At 35.7% G+C, this 25,458-nt stretch overlaps 1 protein-coding gene across 4 annotated transcripts in view; it reads right to left on the minus strand.

Moving 5' to 3' along the window:
- MRPS35 (mitochondrial ribosomal protein S35) overlaps positions 1-23,750 on the minus strand; it is a 47,282-nt gene extending 23,532 nt beyond the window's left edge. The window contains exons 1-7 of one of the 4 annotated variants that reach the window (XR_013364108.1): positions 23,583-23,750; positions 19,951-19,997; positions 18,831-18,998; positions 16,434-16,494; positions 9,425-9,564; positions 3,243-3,352; positions 1,140-1,209 (exon numbers count right to left, since the gene is read on the minus strand). Coding sequence is in view for 3 of the 4 variants with exons in the window: in XM_077870629.1 (XP_077726755.1) it covers positions 1,140-1,209; positions 3,243-3,352; positions 9,425-9,564; positions 16,434-16,494; positions 18,831-18,998; positions 19,951-19,997; positions 23,583-23,694 (708 nt within the window). In the remaining variant the exon portion in view is untranslated. Of the gene's footprint in view, positions 1-1,139; positions 1,210-3,242; positions 3,353-9,424; positions 9,565-16,433; positions 16,495-18,830; positions 18,999-19,950; positions 19,998-23,023; positions 23,277-23,544 lie in introns of those variants that run through there. The other 3 variants (XM_077870629.1, XM_077870631.1, XM_077870630.1) reach the window with 3 other exon arrangements.
- Positions 23,751-25,458: the final 1,708 nt, after the last annotated feature.

Here is a 25,458-nt window from a genome sequence, read left to right on the forward strand (position 1 = left end):
GACTTTCTTAGAAAGTTTGTACTCAGTGAAAAAGTCTGTTTCCCTATTGTTTCTACCTTGTTGTATCCCTAAAAGACATGAAAAACAAATTCAACCCTTCTTTCATTCTTTCACATGACGTCTTTCGAGTATCTAAAGAGTGACTCTCTCCAGCTGTCTCCATTCCTTCAAATGTTCCTAATAGAAAATGCTATTGAATCCCATGTCTATTAGGCAAGCTGCAAAAAAATTTAATTTGTATGCATATTTAAAGTTACTTTAATTTTTAACAAAAATACTTAAAACCCGAGCGAGTTACCCAAACATATTAGATACTAACCTTAAATTAGGTAAGGTGATGCTCAAGCATAAGAAAAACTTCCTTACAAATAAATGTATATGCTTACATTAATTATAAACTCAATAAATACAGTCAGATACAAGGCTATTTTTAATACTATCGGGACACCGAAGTGGCTCAGGGGTTGAGTGTCTGCCTTTGGCTCGGAGCGTGATCCCGGGGTGCCGGGATCAAGTCCCACAACAGGCTTCCCGGCTCTGCCTGTGTTTCTGCCTCTCTCTCTGTGTCTATCATGAATAAATAAATAAAATCTTAAAAAAAAAAAAAAAAAAAGACTATTTTTAATACTATTTAAATAATTAATTGCCCCTACCTGTCCCTAGTGTATGCCAGTGAAATATTCATACAAAAGGCTATGCATTAACTAAAAACTTTAATAAATATTTAAAATGCCTTTCTATAAAATTTTGGGGCTTTGTTATGTAGTTTATTTCAACAGTAGGATGAGTTATAAATTCTCAAGTTATACATATGATTTCCCTTCCATAACTTTGATAACTTTCAGCCAAAGTCAAACAAAAGAAAAAATAAAAATTTTAAATCTTCCAACTAAAGACAGAAACTCTGAATTTTAAAGGCATTTAGTCATCTGATTTCTGTAAGGTCCTGAGATGTACTGCGTAATCTATTTGAAGGTTCTCACTTTCAATGTCACTAGAAGTTATTTTTAACATTTCATAAATCCTCAGTTCAGTGGTTCATTAAACCAATTGAGTACTTGCCACAGGCTATTTTGAAATGTTAACACCATCTAAATTACACTGACAAAATTATTAAACATTCACACACAATCACTTACCCAAGACTCATGGTATAAAACTGTTAGCAGATACATTGCATAATCATAATTCTGTCTCTTTAAAGGGCATCTGTAACAGAAAGAGAGGGAGGAAGTCAAAATTTCAAAAATTCAGTATATAAAATAATATGCAAAATACACAAATATTAAATACAAGGGATAACTTATATTCAGATATTACCTCTCAACAGGGAATATCCTACCTTTAGGAAAATTCTGTTCTTGGAATAAGAATAGTCTATGTCAGTCACTACTTAAGGTTACTGAAAACTGGTGTCACTTTATTTTGTATGTATTTATTTTTACTTCTCTTCACTTTCATCACTAATGGCGTTGTTTGTATCTGATAACAGTTTTACACTATTTTTAATATGACTTTGTCCAATCAACGTGCCTTTCACAGTCTCAGGGTTAAGAGTCTGCTGGACACTGTGAGCATTATCTATGGGATTCATTTTAAAAACAGGGATAGATTAATGATTGATTTAATCTAAATGTTCATCTTGATTTCTCCAGAGCCAAGTTTTAAAAAAAATGAGCTACACTATTCAATGTTGTATTGCTGTTGTTATATTTAAAATGGAATTATTAATCTAATATTGGGTGAAACTTCTATGTAAATATGAGACAGCAAGTTTAGCTTTTAGATTAATAAAATCATATAGAAATCATTATTTCCAATTTCTCTGAATATAAAATAAAACCATCAATATGACAAATGACTTTAACGGTACTCTGCTTATTCTATACTTAAGTTTAGTAGTCCTTTAAATAGTTGCTGCCATAATACATACACACACTGACACTTGAAAACTTAGGGAAAAAAATCGTTGTCAGATACTTACAGAATTTCAAAGAGCAAACATTTTAAAGGTATTTTTAAAGTTGTACAAGCTAAAAACTATTATATTTTCTAAAGACAATAAAAAAGAATAATACTAATATATTTCAAATCTATTTTTCCTCCATACAATAATAATCTGAAACCAAGGTTCCCAAACTTTTTCCACCCTCACATTGTTGCCATCACTTACGTATGTCATGCTACTTCTTCCCACCGCTAAGAAGCAGAATATAAAACCAAATCGATATTGATATCTCCAAATGTTTTAAAACTGGAATAGGAAGGGAGAAAAGTTATCTGCCCACTTGCTTTATCTGCCCACCTAAAGGTAGGTCTTTGTATTTTGACATAATTTAGAAACAACCAAAGATAAAATAGAAATTTAAAAAAAAAACAAAACAAAACCCATGGCACCTGGGTGGCTCAGTCGATTAAGTGTCCAACTCTTGATTTCAGCTCAGGTCATAATCTCAGAGCTGTGAGATCGAGTCCTTTGTGAGACTCCATGTTGGGCTTGAGGCCTGCTTAAGATTCTCTCTCCCCCTTTCTCTCTGCCCCTCTCCCCTCTATAAAAAGAAATAAAATAACCCTTTTGTAAAAATGTACCAATAACTCCTTTTTACCTCAAATGACCTAATTTATAAATTCATGAGGTAAATTTAATACTGCCTTTATGACTGGGTGATGGGCACTGAGGGGGGCACTTGGTGGGATGAGCACTGGGTGTTAAGCTATATGTTGGCAAATTGGAACTCTAATAAAAAAATTAAAAAAATACTGCCTTTATGAAGTAAATTCACTAAAATTCTGCTTATTTACAAAATTGCCTAAGTAAATTAAATTTCTGTATTTAATCACTAAACTTTGAACTCTAAGATCTTTGACTTTGTAAAAACCTGTTTAAACCTTAATCACTGGCAAATCATACTTTTGTTTTCTTCTAACATCTTCCCTAAGTCTAATTACACATGGATATCAATACTGAAAAATAACAATAATTTTATTTTTTTTAAATAACAATAATTTAACAAGGCAGTTAGGCAAGCTTCTCTCCATGTCCATAAAGAGGACAGTAACAGTAGACTAGTGTCACCATATTAAACACATGAATTGGGCAACTTCACTGACCTAATATGTTAATATAATTTGATATAAAAGGCTACCTTGACTTTTTAATATCATTTCTTAAGAAAAGGACTGTCAGGGGATTAGAAAACAATAAAACAACACAATGACCAATCTGCTGAACCTTTCTTTACCTGTCTGTTGTGATGGTAAGCACATCTGTTGTCTTGCAGTATCGCTCTCCCACAAGTTTAATAAGTTTCTTCTTTGCATGATCATCTAAATTCAAACTAGAAAGTTTAACCTTAAAAATAAAAAGTTATTGGAGAAAACTTACTTCAGATACTTTGTTTAGTGAGAAAAAACCCCCAGTACCAATATTATTTATGTTAACATTAAACAAACCAAAAAGAAACTTGCAACCCTGCACTCTTGTCTATATATAGTTAGTAACTGGCATGCATTATGAAGCCTGATCTTACCCATGGAAAAAAGAGAGGGGGAGTGAACTGTTTCAAGTTCTTTGAAAGTTCTGGGCATTAGCACCTTTCTGAAAGAACCAATAACAAGTCTCTTAAATACATGAAATTACAGCTTATGAGTAATACAAACAGAATTAAACTCAATTAGTATTAGTAATGCTGGAATATAGGAATAAATGATAAAACAAAAAGGCTTAAAGATATTTTCCACCATGCAATTATGAGACCCATATCATTGCAACTAGTTCAGGGATATTTATTTTAAAAGGTACTGATATCTCATGGAGGCTAGAATATAGCATTCATGAAGATCAAAACATTTGAAATAATTCAGCTCTACATTTCTCAAAATGTTAATACTTGTCTCAGAGACTGCTAAGAAGAATTATTTCTCTAAAAAGTCTATTTCTGTTGAATACATTCAGGAAATGCAGAGTTAAATTGGTTTTCATAGAAGGATTTCTTGGAAGAGCTAATATGCTACGAGCATTCTGAAATTTCAGGATGCAGGATTCTCATGTAACAATTCCCAAATTTATTTGACCTCATATTCTACCTTTTTTCCCCCCCATATTCTACTTTTCAAAGTTCATGGAATTAGTCTTCCTTAAAATATATTTTGGGGAATACTGGATTACATGATCACACTTTTTAATTTGTAGAGAATTATGGCATGGGCTGAAAGTATCTAAAAGATAACTAGGCTTGACACAGGAAAATAGGTCAGATACTAGAACAGTTAAATACGGTAAACCACAGGCTGTTTTCCTATGGACAGCATTAAAAATAAGAAAGATCCATAATTGTATGAAGAAAAAAAGAGGCTAAATAAGATTTTAAAATCACTTCTACTTCTTTCTAGCTTCAATAACTCTGCACTTCCCTCAAGACATAGCATAAGAGCTTATTTATTTTTCATTTTATCCATTAGACTGCAAACCTTTGAGGATAAGAATGGTATCTGTCCTATTTTTGGTGATGGTTTGGCACTTAAAGAGCATGTAACATGTATTTGTTGAATGAACACATAAATGAGAAAAGAAAGGATACATTATTTTTTTAAGCCTTGTGAATTTTTATTTGAACTACAGAAAATATAGCAAATGAATAAATAAAATACACCTTTAAAGAACATATGCAGAAAAATATTGACTATTAAGTATCAACCTAACAGAATGGTCCTAGGTGCAGGCAGTGCAAATTACCACAGTCCTCTGGAAAAAAACGTGTCAACAACCAGGTTATTAGCTTAAGGGATAAAATAAAGAAATTCTACAATAATTCTGATTGTTAACAATAAGAATTACGTACAAGAAAATCATAAAATGAATCTACATTATGATTATAATTATAAAAATATTTGTATATATGCATCCATACAGATAGAGAAAGAATAGTTTTTACATTAGAATAGTGAGAATGGAATGATTTTTTCCTTTTAAAACTCCCTTCATCATGTTCAACAATAAATTCAAAAATTTACCATTTAAAAAATTTAAGTGTTCTAGCTTTATGTAAGTAGTAAAAAAAAAAAAAAGCAGCAATGCTGATTATTCTAACTTCTTTAAAACGTACATTCACATTAACATTTTAATGTTCAAAAATTATATAGAGCTTATGCCAGAAACTCATACATATTCTAGAAAGAGCTATGTGGTACACTCACGCCACCTGCTAGCACTCAAAGGCACTGCAAAATTGTAGTCTAACCTGGACTCAGTAGCCTGACTCTGAAGCTGAGTGGCATTCACTATCATTCTTTTTTTTTTTTTCAAAATTCAAAAGAATCCTTGGATTTTTCTATTTTCAAGTTGCTACATTTTAAGGAATCAATATTGCATTACTAACATTATCCCCAAAGCAATACTGACATTTCAAATCATAGGAGGTCATGGTTATATGTGTGTATTTTCAAATGCCCATATTTAAGAACTATATAAATTGAGAAATGTCTTATTGTGTGAAATATCTTCTCTGTTTAGAAGTGCAGTGCAGTTAAAGAACTTGTAGTTGTATACAAAAGATAAGACCTCAGTTTCATTTATAGATTTTCTACTTTTTTTTTTTTGCTAAGTGACTTTAAGCAAATCATTTGATCTTACTGTTTCCTCATTATAAAATAGAATCGACTCACAAGATTTTTGTCAGAAATAAATGAGAATAAACAGAAGCCTTTTTAAATTCTTACACAAATATGAAGTTGTTTTTTTAACTCTGATCTACTTTTATGATTATCAAGAAAAATATGGTATCTTCCTTCTCTAAATTTAAAAATTTGAGTATCTCCTTATATAATACTTTATAATATTTGACTAGCTTAAGTATCACTTTAAACTCGGCCAGAAGGTGCCTGGGTGGTTAAGTATCTGACCCTTGATTTTGGCTCAGCTCATGATATCAGGGTCATGAGATTTAGCCCCATTTTGGGCTCTGCATTGGGCATGGAGCCTGCTTGGGATTTTCTCTCTTCTTCTTCTCTCTCTCCCCCTCTGCCTCCTACCCCTTAAAATAAATAAAAATAAAAAATAACTCATGCCAGAATGCACATGCTTTAGTCCCACTGTTTTACCTGCTTCTACCCTTTAACTACCTGACACCATTCAGGGCACTACCACTGAGCTTTAACAGTCAGTAGGTAGAGTGAAGAGTCCAAGAAAGGCAGACATGAGTCAGGGGAAAAGAACACAAAGAACTCATACGGCAAGATAAAAAAGAGACAAGAGAGGATGGTAGCCTGATACAGTAAGTGGTATCTTGTGGTATACTTAAATATTAAATGTATGGTCTTTGTGATTTAAAATCTTTTCAATCTCTCTAAACACATAAACATATTGCTATATTTATTCTAGGAAATAAAAAAAAAGCTGACAAGCTTCATAAATTTATTTCATAAAGAAGGCACAATCCTAATACCAAAACCCAGCAAAGAAAAGAAATTACAAATCAAACACTGATATATCCCTGAAAAATTTCTAGAAATTAAAGTTTGTTACCTTATAGTATAAAAATGGTTACAGAGATTGTCAACATATTTTTCCAGTCCACATGGAGTGTACTGATTTAAAATACAGACTACGTGGAGTACAAAAACTACTTTTGTGAGGGTCCTGGAAGGTATCTCAAAAAGGTGGGCAGTCATATTCCAGAATAGATGAATCAGAAATACATTAGTCAGGGCTCCCCGGAGAACAGCTGATTCTAAGATTGGGGTAAGTTATGTGTATTATAAGCCTGGAGCATTTTGTTTTGCCAAAAAATAAAAAACTATCTAAAAAACAAATGATGGAGCATGGTAGCCAACTAGAAGAGTTACCAATGGCCAAAGCTGGAACAATTTGAGCAACAAAAGTAACAATGTATTATTGTTGGATTATAATCCAAATGCTAATATAAATAATCCATGAGTCCACAATGATATAAACAAATAGTTGAATAAATAAATGGAAGAGAATAGACTAATCACCCATATAGAAGAATTACAAACAATTTATGTGACATTTCTCCCTCAGGGAGGTAGAATATAACTACTAACTCCATTAAGTATGGGCTATGCATAATGACTTCCTTCTAAAGGGTGAAAGAAAAAAGAAAAAAGAAAGAAAAGAAAAAAGAAAAGAAAAGAAAAGAAAAGAAAAAAGAAAAGAAAAGAAAAGAAAAGAAAAGAAAAGGAAAAGAAAAGAAAAGAAAACAAAAGAAAAGAAAAGAAAGAAAAGAAAAGAGAAATAACAAGAGTCCATTTATAGTGAAGAAAACTTGCAAATAGTACCTCAAAGTATTATTTGATGATCAAACCTTCATTATTAGTAACATCATATTAGGAGCCTCTACCCTTGTTATGACGTGATGAAAATGGCACTTTACTGGTGTGGTTTTCCTCCCAAAAATACATACCAGTCTAAACATGAGACGAACATCAAATAAATCTAAAATGCAGTACATTTCATAAAATATGTAATTAGTACTTCTCAAAACTGTCAAGGTCAGCAAAAGCAAGCAAATTCTGAGAAACCTCACAGGCAAGAGGTGCCTAAAGAAATCTGAATAGGGGTACCTGGGTGCCTCAGTGAGTTAAGTGGCTGCCTTTGGCTCAGATCATGAACCTAGGACCCTGGGATAGAACCTGGTGTCAACAGATTCTTTCTCCACGGGGAGCCTATTATCCTCCATCTCCCTCTGCTCCCCCTAACTCACTTTCTTTACTGCACATTCTTCTCTCAAATAAATAAAATCTTTAAAAAAAGAAATCTGAATAAAGAATGAACTTTAATAACTAATGTATCAATATTGACTCAGTTGTAATAAATGTATCACAATAAGATGTTAACAACAAAAAAATGTAGTGTGAAAAATAGGGGGATTCTGGGAACTATCCTTGAAACTTTTTTGTAAATCTACAACTTTTTTAGTTAAAAAAAAAAAAACAAAAAACCATCAACTGCTCCATGACTGCTGTATGAGAAAGACATGCCATATGGATCAAAACTCTTACCAGAGGAAACTAACAGTGGTTTCAAATACATAGAAGCTATCAGAGCAAGTGCAGTGGTATGTAGTAGTATGGTCCTAATGAGTAAGAGCAGGGATTTAATGTTTCTCCAAAGCAGCATGAGATTAGGACAAACGATCCTAAATAAAATGCTAACAAAGCAAATCCACAGTAAAGTAAAAAAGTTATGTACTACAAAATAATCAAGGTTCAGAAATGCTTCAATATTTGAAAACCTAACAATATAATTTATTACAATAAGTCAAAGGCGATCATTTCAAAAATGCTATAAGAATAAGACACATCATTAACATAATAGATGCTATTATCTCATACTGAAATCCAATTTATACTTAGAGGCTAAAAACCAGACGCACACCCACTGACATACAAAACAGCTAAAGAGACTACATAAACATTGTTTTAGAAACTTCATCTAATGTAAAATACTAAAAGAAATAAACAAGCTATAGATATTTAAAAAGAGGAATTATAACCACTATTATTTATCATTTATTTCCTAGGAAATCTCTGAAAGAGTGAACTAAAAGCCATAGCTTTCAGATCTTGGTTTCTTATATATCAATATCCACCCCTCCTCAAACACTGCCTTCGTACAGAACAGACCCTGATTTACATGTTTTTCTATGCAGCCATTAAAAATATTAAATAGGGGCACCAGGCTAGCTCAGTCAGTAGAACATGTGATTCTTGGTCTTGGGGCTGTGAGTTCAAATCCTATGTTGGATATGGAGATTACTTAAAAATAGTAACAAAAACAATATTAAGGAGTGACAACTGTATGGTGACAGATGATAACTACACTTATATAGTGAATATTCTGTAACATACATAATTGTCACTAGATTGTACCCCTCAGACTAATATGGTAATGTATGTCAATTATATTCAATAAAAAAATTTAAAAATGTTTAATAACTTTGGAAAATTTTAATCCACATTGTTAAATAAAAAAGATAACTAATCAAATACAGTATCATCCTATATTAATAGGCTGTCTATATATGTACTAAAATGAACTTCAGGAGTCAACAGTGCTTATTTGTGAGTGGCAAAATTATAGGCAATTATATTTTATACCTTAAAACTTTCATATTTCCCAAATTTTCTATAATGACTTTTATATTCACACATACAAAATGCTATTTTTAAATAATGTTTTATAATAATTCTTTTATTATTATTATTTTTTAAGATTTTATTTATTTATTCATGAGAGACACAGAGGGGCAGAGACATAGGCAGAAGGAGAAACAGGCTCCTCGCAGGGAGCCTGATGTGGGACTCGATCTCCAGACCTGGGATCATGCCCTGAGCCAAAGGCAGATGCTCAACCACTGAGCCACCCAGGCACCCCAATTCTTATTTTTTTAAAAATATTTCTTACCCTTAAGGTTACTACTCGTGCTTTGGGGTTTCGAATAGATGGTCCTGCTGAAACATAATCAGCTGTGTCAATTTCAATGGGAAAATGCTTCTCGCATTTCTCATCACTGTCCAGCGCAGCTGGCCACTCAGTGCAGAAATCTAAGAATTAAAAAAAATTATCTCAAGTATAGTTCTGCCAAGGAAATTCTCATCGCAATATGTGCTAACAGACAAAATCAAATTATTGAGGGAGATGACGCTCGAGTTACATGAAATCAAACAACAAATTCTCAATTTTGTACTTTAAACACATCACCCTACATCCCTTTTTTTCCTTAGATGAATCCTAATTAGGGAATGTAATTACATGAATGATTTAGATAGCTTGGGTTTGGTGGGGAGCAGTAAGTTTAGTTAAAAGGGAACTAATGACTTGATGGGAGCTTATTATAGCTTTGCATATACCTGTTATGGTACAGTTTCACTCCTCCTCACCAGCTAAAAGCAAACAGTTCAGAGTGTTACTGTTTTTGAAAAATCAACAGTTAACAGTAATTCGTTTCCAAATAAAAGTTACTAAAGGTCTACTGAAGGGAACTGAAAGAAGCTCTGAAAAAGCTCTTAGAAGAAAATGAGATATGGTCTAAATTCTCAGAAACGGAGTTGAATAGGGCCTCAGACTGAACCAGTACAAATGCCTAGGACATTCTTAAAGAGATCCTTAGAGTAATTCACGTTTCCTCTAATATGACTTCTGTGCCAACGGGGCTAAAAGAAAAGAGGAAAAGACATCTTCATTTTTAGCCTAAAGACAACCAGCCTAAGGGGAGGTGGGACTGGCTCCGAGAACTGGGCCATAACAGGAAGTTCCAAGCACTGCGAACAAGAATACAGCACACCATCATTTCCACAGCACAGAGACAGAAACTCAGGCCTCAAGTCAGGGGGCAGGGGAGTTGAAAGGAACTCCCAGCGTATCCTACAGCTATCTGTATTGAGGGACTTCATAAGTAGTTGATTTCATTTTGCCCTATTCCTATTTCACCTCAGCTTGAAATGAAAACTTTTGGCACTATCAGGTTTCCCTCAATGGAAATTTCACTCCTTAAACAACCTCGTTCTAAGAATGCCTAAAAGTAATCAGTTTCTTAGATCAAACACATTAAACCTCATAGGGTCGGTGCTTTCTCCAAAAAGCATGACTGCAGAAGAGGCTAGTCACAGGCATATGTAGGAACTCTTCCACATGATTTAAGAGACAGTGAGAGGTACTTTGTCAATAACATTTCCTAGAGTTAACAATTTTCTATATTTAGCTTCCATTTAGGGTTTAGTATCAGTCAGAAAAATGTCACAGAGACTCTTCAAGATCTGCAACTAACTATATGTTAGCAAATTACGTATAGCTCACACCGTTCCCTAAACACCCTGCTTAAGAGAGCAATACTCACACATTTAGAGGAGAGAGAAGTATCTTTGCAATTAAGAATATTCTGACATTTAAATAAAATAAGCATGATTACTAAAGTTAAATTTCATTCCCATATGGACTCATTCCAATATCTGCACTATAAGATGCAACACTGCCAAGCACTTTATAAGAGAGACTAGTTTGGAGAATTTTATGAGTTCTTGGGTTTGTACTGAGTCTTTTATTTTTTATAACTTTGAGTAAGTCATTTCAATAACCAAATGATAATTACAACTTTTAAATTACTGGATTATATGTCTAAAAAACACAGCCAACTGGAAAGTACATAATAGACCCCTATTCATCTGATAGGTAGAGCAATAGACTAGACTTCGGAAGACCTTGGTTTTTACTTAACTTCTGCCACTGATTATTAAAGTTTTGGTAAATTACCTAACTTTCCTGTGCTTCAGATTTTCCACTTGCAAGTTAGATATAAAATCTGAACTGACCTACTTTGAAAGAAAATTGAGAAGAAATATTTTAAAAGCCTTTGAGTTATTTGGAAGATACAATCTAAATCTAGAGGCTGGCAAAAGTGTAAAGGCAAAATTAAAGAAAGATTAAAGCACTTACTTACTTAAAATATAATGCTACTCTTCTGAATGTGCTATAAGAAAGCCTTTCAAAAAAAAAAAAAAAGAAAGCCTTTCATTTAAGAATTATGAAGTATTTTACAAATACCTCATTAAAAGAAGCCAGTCTCTAGATTATAAATGCATATTTAAAAATAATGTTTAAAAGGAGAAAAATGAGATTTATTACAGTATAATGCATTCCTTAACTGGCTTCACAAAGGATCAAAAAGTAATACATGGTTTGTGCTGAATGGGGCAGAAATTTTGAAGAATGATCAGTGTCAGTCTAAAAGGATAAAAACGCATCCTACTATTCCCAAACAGAGGACCACATACATGAAAAGAGATAGGAGAGATTTTTCTTTTCTAATTTTAAGAGTAAGGTCATTATTCCTACTTTTTCAGATTTCTTTACCTCTTCCTTATATTTTTAAATAAAAGGCTCTTCCAAAAAAAAAAAAAAAAAAAAAGGCTCTTCCAAAAGCTCAAATTTCATCATAATCATGATCACTATGCTATTTCTCCTTCCAGCATGATCAAGCTGCCTGTGAAGAGTGTTTAGATTTCATTTTCTTTCCTGAGAAGCCTTAACAAGTGTATTAAGCATTTATACATCTCCTTCTTAATTAGCATGAGCTTAGGAATTCATCCAAAGGTACTAATCCTTGAATTAAATTACACAACCAATCAATAACAGCTGTGAACCTAAAACAACTCCAACGTCCTTATTCTGTATATAGTCCAATGCAAATTAGATCTGGAATTGAGTCAGAACACATATATGTATGAAAACATGCAAAAAACTATGAAAAAAAAGTTCTTTGCCTTTACCTCCATGCATGTGGGAAGAAAAGAATAAGTGAGTGAGGGGCACCTGGATAGCACAGTCAGTTAAGCATCGTACTCTTGGTTTCCTCTCAGATCATGATCTCAGGGTTGTGATATCAAGCCCTGCATGGGACTCTGCTCTCAGGACAGTCTACTTGAGTTTCTCTTTCCCTCTCCCCCAATCCCTCCTCCCTTGCATTCCAAATAAATAAATAAATAAATAAATAAATAAATAAATAAATAAATAAATAAATAAATCTTTAACAAAGAAAAAGAAGTGAGTGAAATCTGTTTATATCTAGGAATCAAATATTATTCAAATTCAATAAATTTAGAGCTGAAGATATAATCGGGGGCTGGTGATTACTTCCATGTTACATATGCATATGAAAAATACAAATATACTAATGTAACTATATATATATAATATATGTAGAGAGAATACATAAAGAATATTATATAGAAAAATAAATACACTCTCAGAAAGTAATTATGAGACCTAAACAATGATGAAAAGACAACACTTCTGAAATGAGGGGCCAAGTGAGAAAGGAGAAATAGAAGACTATTGCTTTTCATCAACAGTTTTTCTACTACTTGTTGTTGCCACACCTACATATCACTGAAGTTATTTTAAACAATTTCAAGATAACTCTCTCTACAAAGTATTCCATTACTGACTCCACTGACTATTCTACTCAACACCTTTCTACATTATCTTCAGTTTGGATTATATTCGTTTGTATCTATCGGCAACACTCTATAATATTTTCTTCAGTCTTTTTATGTATGTGCTATCTATAATGTAATGGTAAGTCCCTAACCTACCTGAACAAGGACTATGATTTCTGGTTCTATTTATTATTCATAGCCACTTGTAGAGTAGTCTGAAAAAAAAAAAAAAATTGCAGATTTGTCATCTTAACAATTCACTGAAAACAACTTGAAAATTTTTCCAAAAAAAAGGAGAAACTAGCAGTAACTGAGAATGTAAGATGATTTAATATATTAAAAATGCGGTTATTTTCTCCATCTTTATTGAGATATAATTGATATAAAACATTGTGTATGTTTAAGGTATACAATAATACAATGTTGATTAGATTCACTTCTATATGTTGCAAAATGATTACAATCATAACACTAGCTAACACCAATATCCTGTAATTACCATTTCTTTTTGCGGTAAGAACATTTAAGATCTATTCTCCTAGCAACTTTGTTATATAATACAGCATTAATAACTATAATCACTTTTCTGTACATTAGATACCCAGAACTTATCAGAAAACTAGAAGTTTGTATTCTTTGGCCAACATCTTCCTTCCCCCACAACCTCTCAGCCCCTACTATTCTGAGTTCAGCTTTTTTAGATTTCACATGTATGTGAAATCAGACACTAATTGTCTTTCTCTCTTATTTCATTTAGTGTAATGTCTTCAAGTCCCATCCATGTTGTCACAAATGGCAGGATGTCCTTCCTTCTTGTAACTAAATAATATTTACACACACACACAATTGGAAATATCTTTCCCCATTCAGTAGGTTTTCATTTCGTTGATGGCTTCCTTCACTGTACAAAAGCTTTTCATTCTAGTGGTCTCAGAAGTTTATTTTTGCTTTTATTTCTTTTCCCAAGGAGACAGATCTAGAAAAATACTCCTAAGGCCAATGTCAAAGAAATAACTGCCTATGTTTTTAAGCAGTTTTATGGTTTTAGGTTCACATTTATGTCTTCAATCCAGTCTGAGTTTATTTTTGTGTGTGGCATAAGAAAGTGATATTCTTTTCCAGTTTTATTCTTTTGCATGTAGCTGTCCCATTTTCCCAGCACCATTTACTGAAGAGACTGTCTTTTCCCCATTGCATATTCTTGCCTCCTTTGTCAAGGTTGAATTGACCATGTAAGTATGAGCTTATTTTGGGGCTCTTTATCCTGCTCCACTGATCTATGTATTTAATTTTTGTGCTGATTATCATTATTGCTTTGATTACGCAGCTTGTAGTGTATCTTAAAATCCAAGGCTGTGATACCTCTAGCTTTGGTCTTTCTCAAGACTGCTTTGACTATTCAGGGGCTTTTGTGGTTGCATACAAATTTTAGGATTCTTCCTTCTAATTCTGTGAAAAATGCTGTTGGTATTTTGAGAGGGATTATATTCAATCTGTAATTTGTTTTGGGTAGTCTGAACATTTTAACAATATTAATTCTTCTAATCCTCTATTTTATTGGATTGTCTGGAGCTTTATGAATTCTTAGGTTGTATATTAACCTCTGACCCAAGGTTTACAAATATTTTCTCCCATTCTGTAGACTTTTTATTTTGTCAATGGTTGTCTTTGCTGTGCAATAGCTTTTTAGTTTGATGTGGTTCTTGTTTATTTTTGCTTTTCCTGCCTTTGCTATTGGTATCAAATCCAAAAATCACTGCCAAGACCCATGTCAAGGAATTTATTGCTTGTTTTCTTCTAGTTTTATTTTGTTAATGTGATGTATCACATAGACTAAATTTTCATGTTAGATCATCCTTGCATCTGTGAAATAAATCCCACTTGATCTAACATGATCCTCTAAATGTACTGTTGAATTTGGTTTGGTACTTTTTTGTTGAGGATTTTCATATCTACGTTAATCAAGGACATTGGCCTATAATACTTTTCTTATAGTATCCTCATCTGGTTTTGGTCATCAGGGTAATGCTGGCCTCATAAAATGAGTTTGGAAGTGTGCCCTCCACTTTTTTGGAAAAATTTATAAAAAAGATTTTATTTATTGATTTGAGAGAAAAAGAGAGAGAGCATGAGTGGAGAGGGCAAAGGGAAAGGAATAAGCAGACTCTCCACTCAGCTGGGAGCCCAATGCAGGGCTAGACACCAGGACCCCAGGATCACAACCTGAGCTGAAGGCAGAGCTTAACCAACTGAGTCACCTTGGTACCTCCTTTTTGGGAAGAATTTGAGAAATATTGGTAATATCTCTTTAAATGATTAGAAAAAGCCATCTGAGTCTGGATTTTTTTTTTTTGTTGGGAGGTTCTCAATTACTGATTTAATTTCCTTATTAGCAACTGGTCTGTTCAGATTTCCTATTTCTTCATGATTCAGTCTTGGTAAGTTCTATGTTCCCAGAACTTTATCCATTTCTTCTAGCTTGTCAAATTAGTTGGCATGTAATTATTCATAGTAGTCTCTTATGATCCTTTATATTTCTGAGGAATCAACTGTAATGACTCCTTTTATTTACAATTTTGAGTCATCTCTTTTCTCTTGTTGTCTATTGTTTATCTTTCAAAAAGATCTGTGTATACTGTTTATCTCTTCAAAAAAATCAGCTCTTAGTTTCATCGATCTTTTCTCGTCTTTTCAGTCTATATTTTCACTTTAATCTTTGTTCCTTCCTTCCTTCTACCAACCTTGGGTTTAGTTCTTTATCTAGTTCCTTGAGGTATACGTAAGCTGTTTATTTGAGATCTCTTTTTTCTTAATGTACACTATCCACTTCCCTCTTAGAATTGCTTTAGTTGCATCCTGTAAGTTTTAGTATATTGTTTCCATTTTTATTTGTCTCAAGATTTTTCAAATTTTTCTTTTGATTTTTTTTTCGTTGAACCAATGGTTATTCAGGGATATGTTGTTCAATCTCCACATACTTGTGAGTTTTCTAGTTTTTTTCTTATAACAGATTTCTACTTTTATACCACTGTGATCAGAAAAAGTGCCTGATAGATTTCAATATTTTAAAATTTGTTAAGACTTGTCTTTTAGCCTAACATATGATCTGTCCTGGAGAATGTTTCATATGTGCTTGAGAAGAATACGCATTCTGCTTCTTTTGGACAGAACGTTCTGTAAACATCTGTTAAACCATCTGGTCAAACATACTGTTTACATCCAGTGTTTCCTTACTGATTTTCTGTCTGTATGATCTATCTATTGTTGAAAATGGCATACTGAAGTCTCCTACTGCTCTACTGCTGTTTCTCTCTTCAGTTCTGTGAATATCTGCTTTACATATTTAGGTGTTCCTATCTTAGGTGCATGAACATTTACAAATGTTATGCCCTCTTGATAAACTGACCCCTTTATCATCAGAAATGAAATTCTTATTTTCAAAGTCAATATTAAGTTCATATATTAAAATAACCACTTACCTTTAAGAGCTTCACAGTGCTTTTTAATTGCTACAGGAGTCAAATGTAGAAAATTAGGGATCTAAAATAGAGGGAAATAAAGCTTAAATTAGCCTAATGTCTCAAAAACATAAAGTTTAGTTTTCATAAAAGTAAGTCCTAAACACAACAAACCTTTATAATAATAAAATCTAGTTTTTACAATATTAATTCTATGTCACATGTATTGTGAATTCAATAAATGAATTCCTTGAAATAGAGATTCATGATGTATCTTATGATGATGATAGTGGAAAAAAAAAATAAATGCTGTTCTTATAGTCCTCTTCCCACCACAAATCTACAGGTCTACATATTTCCCTCATAATGCTGAAAGCACTAAAGGACACAGATTGTTTAATCATCCTAATTCCCCTAGTATACAAAAATAACTATTCAGGCTCCGACAGTCTTAACACTTTGGTTAACATCTAATCATCTCTATAAAAAAATATATACATGTATACAATTTTACATAAATGGAAACTGTTTTTTTAAAAATTTTAAAGATTTGTTTATTTGAGAGAGAGAGAACACAGGTGAGAGGGGCAGAGCAAGAGAGAGAATCTCAAACAGACTTGTCCTGCTGAGCGTGGAGCCCACTGTGGGGCTCAATCTCACAACCCTGAAATCATGACCTGAGCCAAAACCAGAAATCAGATGCTCAACCAACTATGCCACCCAGGTGCCCCTAAACTAAGTTCTCTTCTTTCATTTGAAGAAAAGATTAGTTTCTTTAACATTTGTTTTCTTCTATCTCTTGAAACATTCACAACTCCAAATTTCATCTACCCCTGTCTCTAGCAGCAGACAACTCCTTTTCCATGTTACCAACTCATTTTTTTTACCATCATCTTTTAGCAATTTTTTTTGTTTTTCAAGACTTTCAAATATATGCTAAATGAAATAAATCAGAAAAAGACAAATACCATATGATTTCACTTACATGTGTAACCCAAAAGACAAAATAAACAAAAAGCAGAAACAGAGCCATAAATAAAGAGAACAAACTGATGGTTGTCAGAGGGAAGGGGCATGGAGGGATGAGAGAAATTGGTGAAGAGGAATGAGAGATATAGTCCTCTTCCCACCACAAAAAACTGGATACAGGGTTCCAGTTATGGAATAAATAAGTCATAGGGATAAAAGATAGAGCATAGAAAATAAGTTAATGGTATTTTAATAGTGCTATATATGACAGGTAGTAGCTACATTTGTGGTGAGCATAGTATAACACACAAATTTGTGGAATCACAACATTGTACACCTCAAACTAATGTAAAATTGCTTTGTCAACTATACTTCAATAAAAAGAAAAGAAAAAGATTCTCATATAGTAGAAAACACAGTTCATATATTGACAACTGTACTTGTATATAACATTAAACATCTAAGATATGTATTCTCAGGCTAAGTGTATTCATATTTTCTTTAAAAAGTTTATAGTTCACAAATTATTATAGATGCTACCAACTAAAGCATTTAATATGATGTATTTTCCTTCAAGAAATAAAGACGTTTAAGGACTATAACAATATTAAATAATATTCTACCTTTCTGGATAGAAAGTTTTAAAATCTCTTTTAGAAGTAGATTTCAAGGCCGCCTGGGTGGCTCTGTCAGTTATGGATCTGCCTTCAGCTCGGGTCATGATCCAAGTTCTGGGATGGAGTCTTGCAATGGGATCCCTGTTCAGCGAGAAGCCTGCTTCTCCCTCTCTACCTCTGCCACTCCCCCTGCTTATGTTCACTCTCTCTTAAATAAAATCATAAATAAATAAATAAATAAATAAATAAATAAATAAATAAATAAATAAATAAATAAATAAATAAATAAAAATAACATAGATTTCAGCCCCTAATTCTCAAGCTCAAATTAGGTTATTTCACTTTTCTTAGTTCCACTTAAAAGATAAGAAAAATGCCAATAGAAAAGAAGAAGCCAAAAGGGAAGCCACAGGACCAACTGATTACATTCTGAAATGCCCAAGGTTCTTTGAGTCTTCTTTACCATGGGCAGTCAGAATACAATATCCATTATTACCTGAAATAACATTTTTTTTAAAGATTTTATTTATTTATTCATGAAATACACAGAGGGAGAGACAAGCAAAGACATAGGCAGAGGGAGAAGCAGGCTCCATGCAGGAAGCCCGATACGGGACTCGATCCCGGGACTCTGGGATCATGCCTTGAGCCAAAAGCGGACGCACAACCCCTGAGCCACCCACGCATCCCTGAAAAAAATATTTTTAAACTAAAATATAGTAAGCTGTGGCTACATAGCAAACTTTGAAGTACAAGGCAGGGTAGGAGTGGGAAGAGGATCAGCATTTATTTCGATGTAAGTCTTAGCCAATGAATCAGCAATTTATCTTACCTTTAGAAGTTCTAGATTTCCCTCCTTTGCCATGGGGACCCCCCTTTTTACTGGATAACCCATTCGAATGGGAAGAGGTACAGCAGAGGGTTTAAACGGTGCTGCAACAGGATAAACACTAGGCCAGTCTTGGTCAACAGTCATTTTCTCCGTCCTAGGAGGTAGCGCCTAAGGAATATAAAATAGTTAAATGCTTTAAATATGAACATCTTTAATTTTAAAGCAAAAAAGCTACAATTAAAAGAAACATTAGCAGAATTGCAACCTATATAAAATCTGACCTCTTATAAAGCTGCTGCTATTCAAATGAAAAAACACCAAACCTACGTAATATTTTTGCACCATTTCTGCAAACCCTCTGGTAAGAATCTGCCCCCCCTTTTTTAAGAATCCCCTTTAATAGCACATTTCCTTCACTAAAAATTTCTCTTAATGGATTTAGACTTTTAACAAATTTTTCACATTTTGTGGAACAGTAACAATGTATTCTGAAATACTGATCTTCTTCAACTTACCATGAGTTTATTGGCATACTCAGTGTCCCAATCATAAGTTGAAAATGCTTTTAAATACATCTAACCTATTGAACAGCATAGCTTAGCCTAGCTTGCCTAAAATGTGCTCAGAATGCTTATATTAGCCTACATTTGGGCAAAATCATCTAACACAAAGCCTATTTTATAAAGTGTTGAATATGCCATATAATTTATTGAATACTGTACAGAAAGTAAAAAAAAAAAAAAAAATGGTTTTATGGGTACAGAATGGTTGTTAAGTCTATTGGTTATTTATCTTCATGACTATGTGGCCGGCTGGGAGCTATGGCTAATAGCCATTGCCCAGCACTGTGAAAGTTTCACACCCCGTAATGCTAGCCCAGGAAAAGATCAAACTAATTGAATAAATATGTAATGAGAAATTATGTCTCCTAGTTCCAGAGAAGTCTCAGGGTATTAACAAAAAACAAAGACTACAGCCAACACTCTGGCAGTTACCAAGTCCCCATCCCTTATAAGCCTTCTTGGGCAGCACTTTCCTGCCTCATCATGAGTATCTGCCTCACTTTAGAACTTGAGAAACCATTAAGATAGTATACAGTGGAGTACATTAATTGTTTTACCTTCCTTCTCAGTGGTCTTTCATGTCTGGATGTTCTGTTTGCTGTACCTAAAAAGACAACACCATAATTATGGAAAACTGAATAATGTACAGTCATTCAAACTGATCATGATCCCATAACAAAAATGAAACAATAATCCATTTTCTCTAGGACTAGATCATCTTAAGAAATAATTAAGTCCAGAGTTACTTAAATAGAAAGTGCATTGTGATTGATGATACAGTAAACCCATCATCTAAAGAAATATTTTCAATAAATTTTCAAGGTTCATAGTCAAACTCCCTTTCCCAAGTTAAAATATCTAGTTAGAAGTATGTTTAATTATAAACATACTTGCTCATATTTGGAACTATTTGGTTCCACCAAAAAAAAACCAAAACAAAACCATTTTCCTTCTATATTACATATTTGAACTGCCAATGCTACAATAATGCCAATAACAAAAATCATGGCCATTCCTAATAAATCATATAACTATAGAAAAGGGTAAAGTATTTACATACAGTATATACCTTTCAAAATATTACCTTACGCCTGTTTTGCTACATTACACTAATAATAGCTATAATTATTCAGCATTTTCATATACCAGATACTCAACTACATGCTTTTTACTATTAGCTCACTTAATCTTACTGTTCACAGTAACTGTAAGTACTATTATTATCCTTATTTAGAGGTCATTTAGAGCCAAGAAAACTAAGGATCAAAGAGTAAGGATGACAATGGTATCTCCTACAAGACTCTTTACACTCTGAACCACTTCTATCTCTAGCTTCATCTCCCTTCACAAGGTCCCACAGCTACACTAAATTTCCAGTACCAGACCCCTTTGGACTTTCTCCAAACTTACCATTCTTTCTGTGGGGAATGTGCCTCCCTTCCATCTGTCTGGCTTCTCTCCCCCTCTGCCTCCCCACCTCATTTCTTTATCTGACAAATCTTACTAACCCCTTGATAGTAACTCATTTATTCATTCAAAAATCATCTGAGTGATATCGTGTACCAGAAACGGAGAAGGCAGCAATGAACAAGAGAAAGACCCTGCTTTCACAGAATGTAGTGTGTCAAATAAGATCACTAATTAACATACTGCATATGGCAACATATAGCAGGGGACAAAACGTAGTCAATCAGTTGGAGAAAATCTCCCTAAAGAACTGGATGTTAAGCTAAAACCTTAAGGATGAACAGGAGGTAGCCCTGGGAACAGGCAAGTGAGAAAAGTGTTCTATGGAGAAAAGGAGATGGAAAATCAATGGAAAAAGTTCAATATGGCTGAAACTTAAGACTAGAACAGAAAGAACACTGGGAAAAGAGGTTGGAAATATTTAATAAGCACCTCAACTTATAACACATCACTGACAAGAGTTCTTTATTTTGTTCTTCCAGCCTTACTGATCCCTGTAAATGATACTGCTCTTTGTCCAATTGCTCAGGATAAAAATCTAACAGGCTTCCTGAGACTTTTCCTCATGCCCCCATAACAAATCCATCAGTAAGTCCTCCTCACTGTACCTTCAAAATATATCCCATATCCAACCACACCACCTTCTCTGCTATTACACCTCAATCTAACTCCCCATCATTTCATTTGGACTACTGCAAAAGCTTCCAAACTGATCTCCTGGATTTCACTCTTATCCCCACCAAAATTTGTTTTCCACACAGTAGTCAGCGATCTTTTAAAAGTATAAATCAGGGGATCCCTGGGTGGCTCAGCGGTTTAGCACCTGCCTTTGGTCCAGGGCGCAATCCTGGAGTCCCGGGATCGAGTCCCACATCAGGCTCCCGGCATGGAGCCTGCTTCTCCCTCCTCCTGTGTCTCTGCCTCTCTCTATGTCTATCAAAAATAAATAAATAAATCTTTAAAAAAATAAATAAATAAAATAAAAGTATAAATCAGAGGCACCTGGGTAGCTCAGTTGGTTAAGCATGTGACTCTCATCTGCAGCTCAAGTCATCATCTCAGAATCATGGGACTGATCCCCACGTCAGGCTCCACGCTCAGCACAGAGTCTGCTTGTCCCTCTCCCTCTGCTCTCCCCCTGCCCCTGCTCAAATTAATTAATTAAATTTAATTAAAGTATAAATCATTTCCATGTTCAAAACCTTCCAATATAATCCCAAACTCATAATAAAACCCAAACCAAATGCATAAAAGCCATTGTGAGACCAGATCATTACTTATCTTTCCAACATCTTAGACTACCACTCTACAAGTCACTCACCTACAAGATGACTTTCTTCTGTTCCTTGATCACACCTCTAAGCATGTTCTCACTTCTGCGCCTTTGACTTGCAGATCCCTCTGCCAACAATGCTCTTTCCCTGCATCTCAGCATGGTATATACTTTGCTCAAATGTCAACTCAAGGAGGTCTTTCCTGATTACCCAATCTCTTCCTACTCTATAGCCAGTATCCCTCTAATCCATCATTCTCAATACCCTGCTTTATTTTCCTTCAAAGCACTAATCACCACCTGACATCACCCTGACATTGTTTTGTTTACAGTCTGACTTTCCCAAAAGAATGTAAACTTCATGAGTTGAGAGATCTTGCTATATCCCAGTACCTAAAACACTACCAAGCACACAACAGGAGTTAGGCATCTATAGAACGAATTAAAAAAAAAAAAAAAATTTAAAGGACACAAGCATTAAAACTATCAAGAGCCGTCTCTGACGAGTTAAGGAATTTATCCTATCTTAGAGCAGTGAGAAACCGTTTGCAGATTTTGAACACGGGGGTGGCAAGGTTAAAGACTGGCCTTCTGAATACTTCACTCCGGCTGTGAGACTTCAACGTAGGAGACCAGGAGTACAAACCGGGACCAGTAAAGAAAACTACTGTCGAAGTGAGAGAAAGATGGTGAACCGTGGATACTACGAAGGTTAGAGACGTTAGTTATAGACGGCAGCATGGACAGCACCTGGTGAAGGACTGGACGAGCCCCCTCCTTGACTTAGCTTTCCCGCACTCCCGTGCGCTCCTCCTCATGCCCCTGCGTTGCTGTGTGCACGCTTCCATTAAACCCCTCGCATTGCATACAATAGGACTCCGTTAACAAACCTCCCTTTTCCATGGACTCTTCCAAGGCAAGAACGGTAGCCTGAATGAGGCTGTCGAGTGCCTGGTTGAGTGAAGGTCACGCCATTGATGGCAGAGCTGGGGCTGGAATGCAGAGCCGCAGTTTGTTCCAGGCCAGCTGCATGCTCCTCTTTAAACAGTCGAGCAAACCCATGGGTCAGCACTGCCCCCCGCCCCCCAAACCTCCGCGGGGACCAGTAACTACAGTGACCCTGGGCCGGTGGCCGCGCAAGGGAGCACGGGAAAGCGCAGGTCTCTGAGGACGTGAGGGGACGTGAGGGGACGTGCGGGGACGGGGGGAGGGGCAGGCTCGCTTCGGCCAGAGCACCTAGGAGCACGAACCGGCGGCTAGGAGCCCAGCGACACCGGCACAGAGAAGAGACCCACGCCTACTTCGGCTTTCCTACTGGGAGGGCCAGCGACAGGCCGGCGGAGTCCCCCCAAGACCGTGAGGACTCCGCCACCGCGGCGGCCATCATGGATTCCGTATCCCGCCCTCTCACCTCCCTCAGAGCCCGGAGGCGACGCGACTGACACTCACGCGGGCTTGGTATCGCAGAGCGAGCGGCCGGAGTCACGGAGGTGCAGAAGGCACGCAGGGTCCTGGCCCCCGGCTGCAGGACCAGCCCCGCGGGGAGCGTGGCGGCCGCCATGCCGGCGAGGACGGCAAGCCGCGCGGGACAAACGCCGTCGGGCGTCGAGGGGCGGGTCTGCGGCCGCTTCCGCGCAGGTTCGCCCCGCCTCGCCCCGCCCTCAGGGCGGGGAAACGGAAAACAGGTGCGCTTGCGAAGGCAGCCCCCGGGTCACGGGTGCAAGGAGGTAACCTCAGCGCGGAAAAAGGAATGAAAAGAAAACAAAAAGGTTAAAAAAAAAAAAAAAGTCTAAGCAGCAAGTCCGAAGAGGACCATAAGGGGTGGGGGAAATGTGGCTTACAGAGAGCAAATGTGGTCTGGGTGGGATTCCAGATGGCCCAGGGGTCTAGCTCCTTTGCGACTGCTGCTTTTCCACACTTTCTTGGTTTAAAGAAGTCTTGAGCTGGTGCAAGTGATATACATACTCAAAGGAGGAGACAGTAGCTGAGAGTAGTTCAACGGATGGCCTCTTTACCCAGGCTTCTTGAGTTTAAAAATTGATTTTTTTTTTTTTCTTGGCTGAGTTGATCCTAACTAATCAAGTTAATATAAAGTTCTGGGTGACATATTAGCATGCAGTTACACCCTGTGCATAGGCTGTAACTGTCATCAATGATGTGGTTAGCTCCTTTGTAGATCAGGTTAGAATTACAAAAAGTCAGGGCAGCCCGGGTGGCTAAGCGGTTTAGCACCACCTTCAGCCTGGGGCCTGATCCCGGACACGTGGGGCTCCCTGCATGGAACCTGCTTTCCCTCTCTGTCTCGTGAGTAAATAAATAAAATCTTTTTTTAAAAAGTTTACAAAAAGTCAGAACTCCTCAGGACCTAGAAAATAATGGTCATGCTTTAGATGAGATCTCTTTATTTTTTTACCCTACCTTATTTCTACAAACAGGTATCAATCTGTGTCTGTGGAGGTCTTCCTCCTCAAGACATCTTTGATTGGAACCTGTTTTGATGATCTCTACCCTAGGATGGATTAACATACAACCTTAATAAAATTATCCTCTTTTTTTTTAACTAAGTGCTTATAATATTTAACCAGAGTACAAAATTATGATAACAAGAATAACCAGGAACAAACATGATTTTACTCTTGGTAAGCATACTAAGTAGAGCAGAGGAATGCAGGTCTCAGAGTACTGTGTAAGCATTCAGCGTGCTATGGACATCAATCAGTATTGGGTTGGGGTGGGGGGGATAACGGGCATGATAAGACAAGTATTTTCGATAATCACCACCCCCATCTTTTCTGGCCTTTCACTCTGCCATAATGTTCCAAAGCAGAAGTACAGTATATTAGGTGTACTAGCTTCCTGGGGAGGCTGTGACAAAGTATCGCAAACTGAGTGACTTAAAACAACAGAAATTTATTCTCTCACAGTTTTAGACATTAAAAATCCAAAATCCAGGTGTTAGCAAGGTTGGTTCTGTGAAAATGAGTAAAAGGAAATCGCATTTAAAATTAAGTCTAGGGGATTCCCTGGGTGGCTCAGGGGTTTAGCACTTGCCTTCAGCCCAGGGCCTGATCCTGGAGACCCAGGATCGAGTCCCACATCGGGCTCCCTGCATGGAGCCTGCTTCTGCCTCTCTCTCTCTCTCTCTCTCTCTCTCTGTCATAAATAAATAATAAAGTCTAGAGCCTGGGTGGCTAAGTGGTAAGCGTCTGTCTGCCTTAGGCTCAGGACATGATCCTGGAGTCCCAGATCAGGATCGAGTCCCACATCAGGCTCCCTGCATGGAGCCTGCTTCTCCCTTTGCTTGTGTCTCTGACTCTCTCTCTGT

This window comes from Canis aureus, chromosome 25 (assembly GCF_053574225.1).
Source record: "Canis aureus isolate CA01 chromosome 25, VMU_Caureus_v.1.0, whole genome shotgun sequence".
NCBI classification, from domain to species: Eukaryota; Metazoa; Chordata; class Mammalia; order Carnivora; family Canidae; genus Canis; species Canis aureus.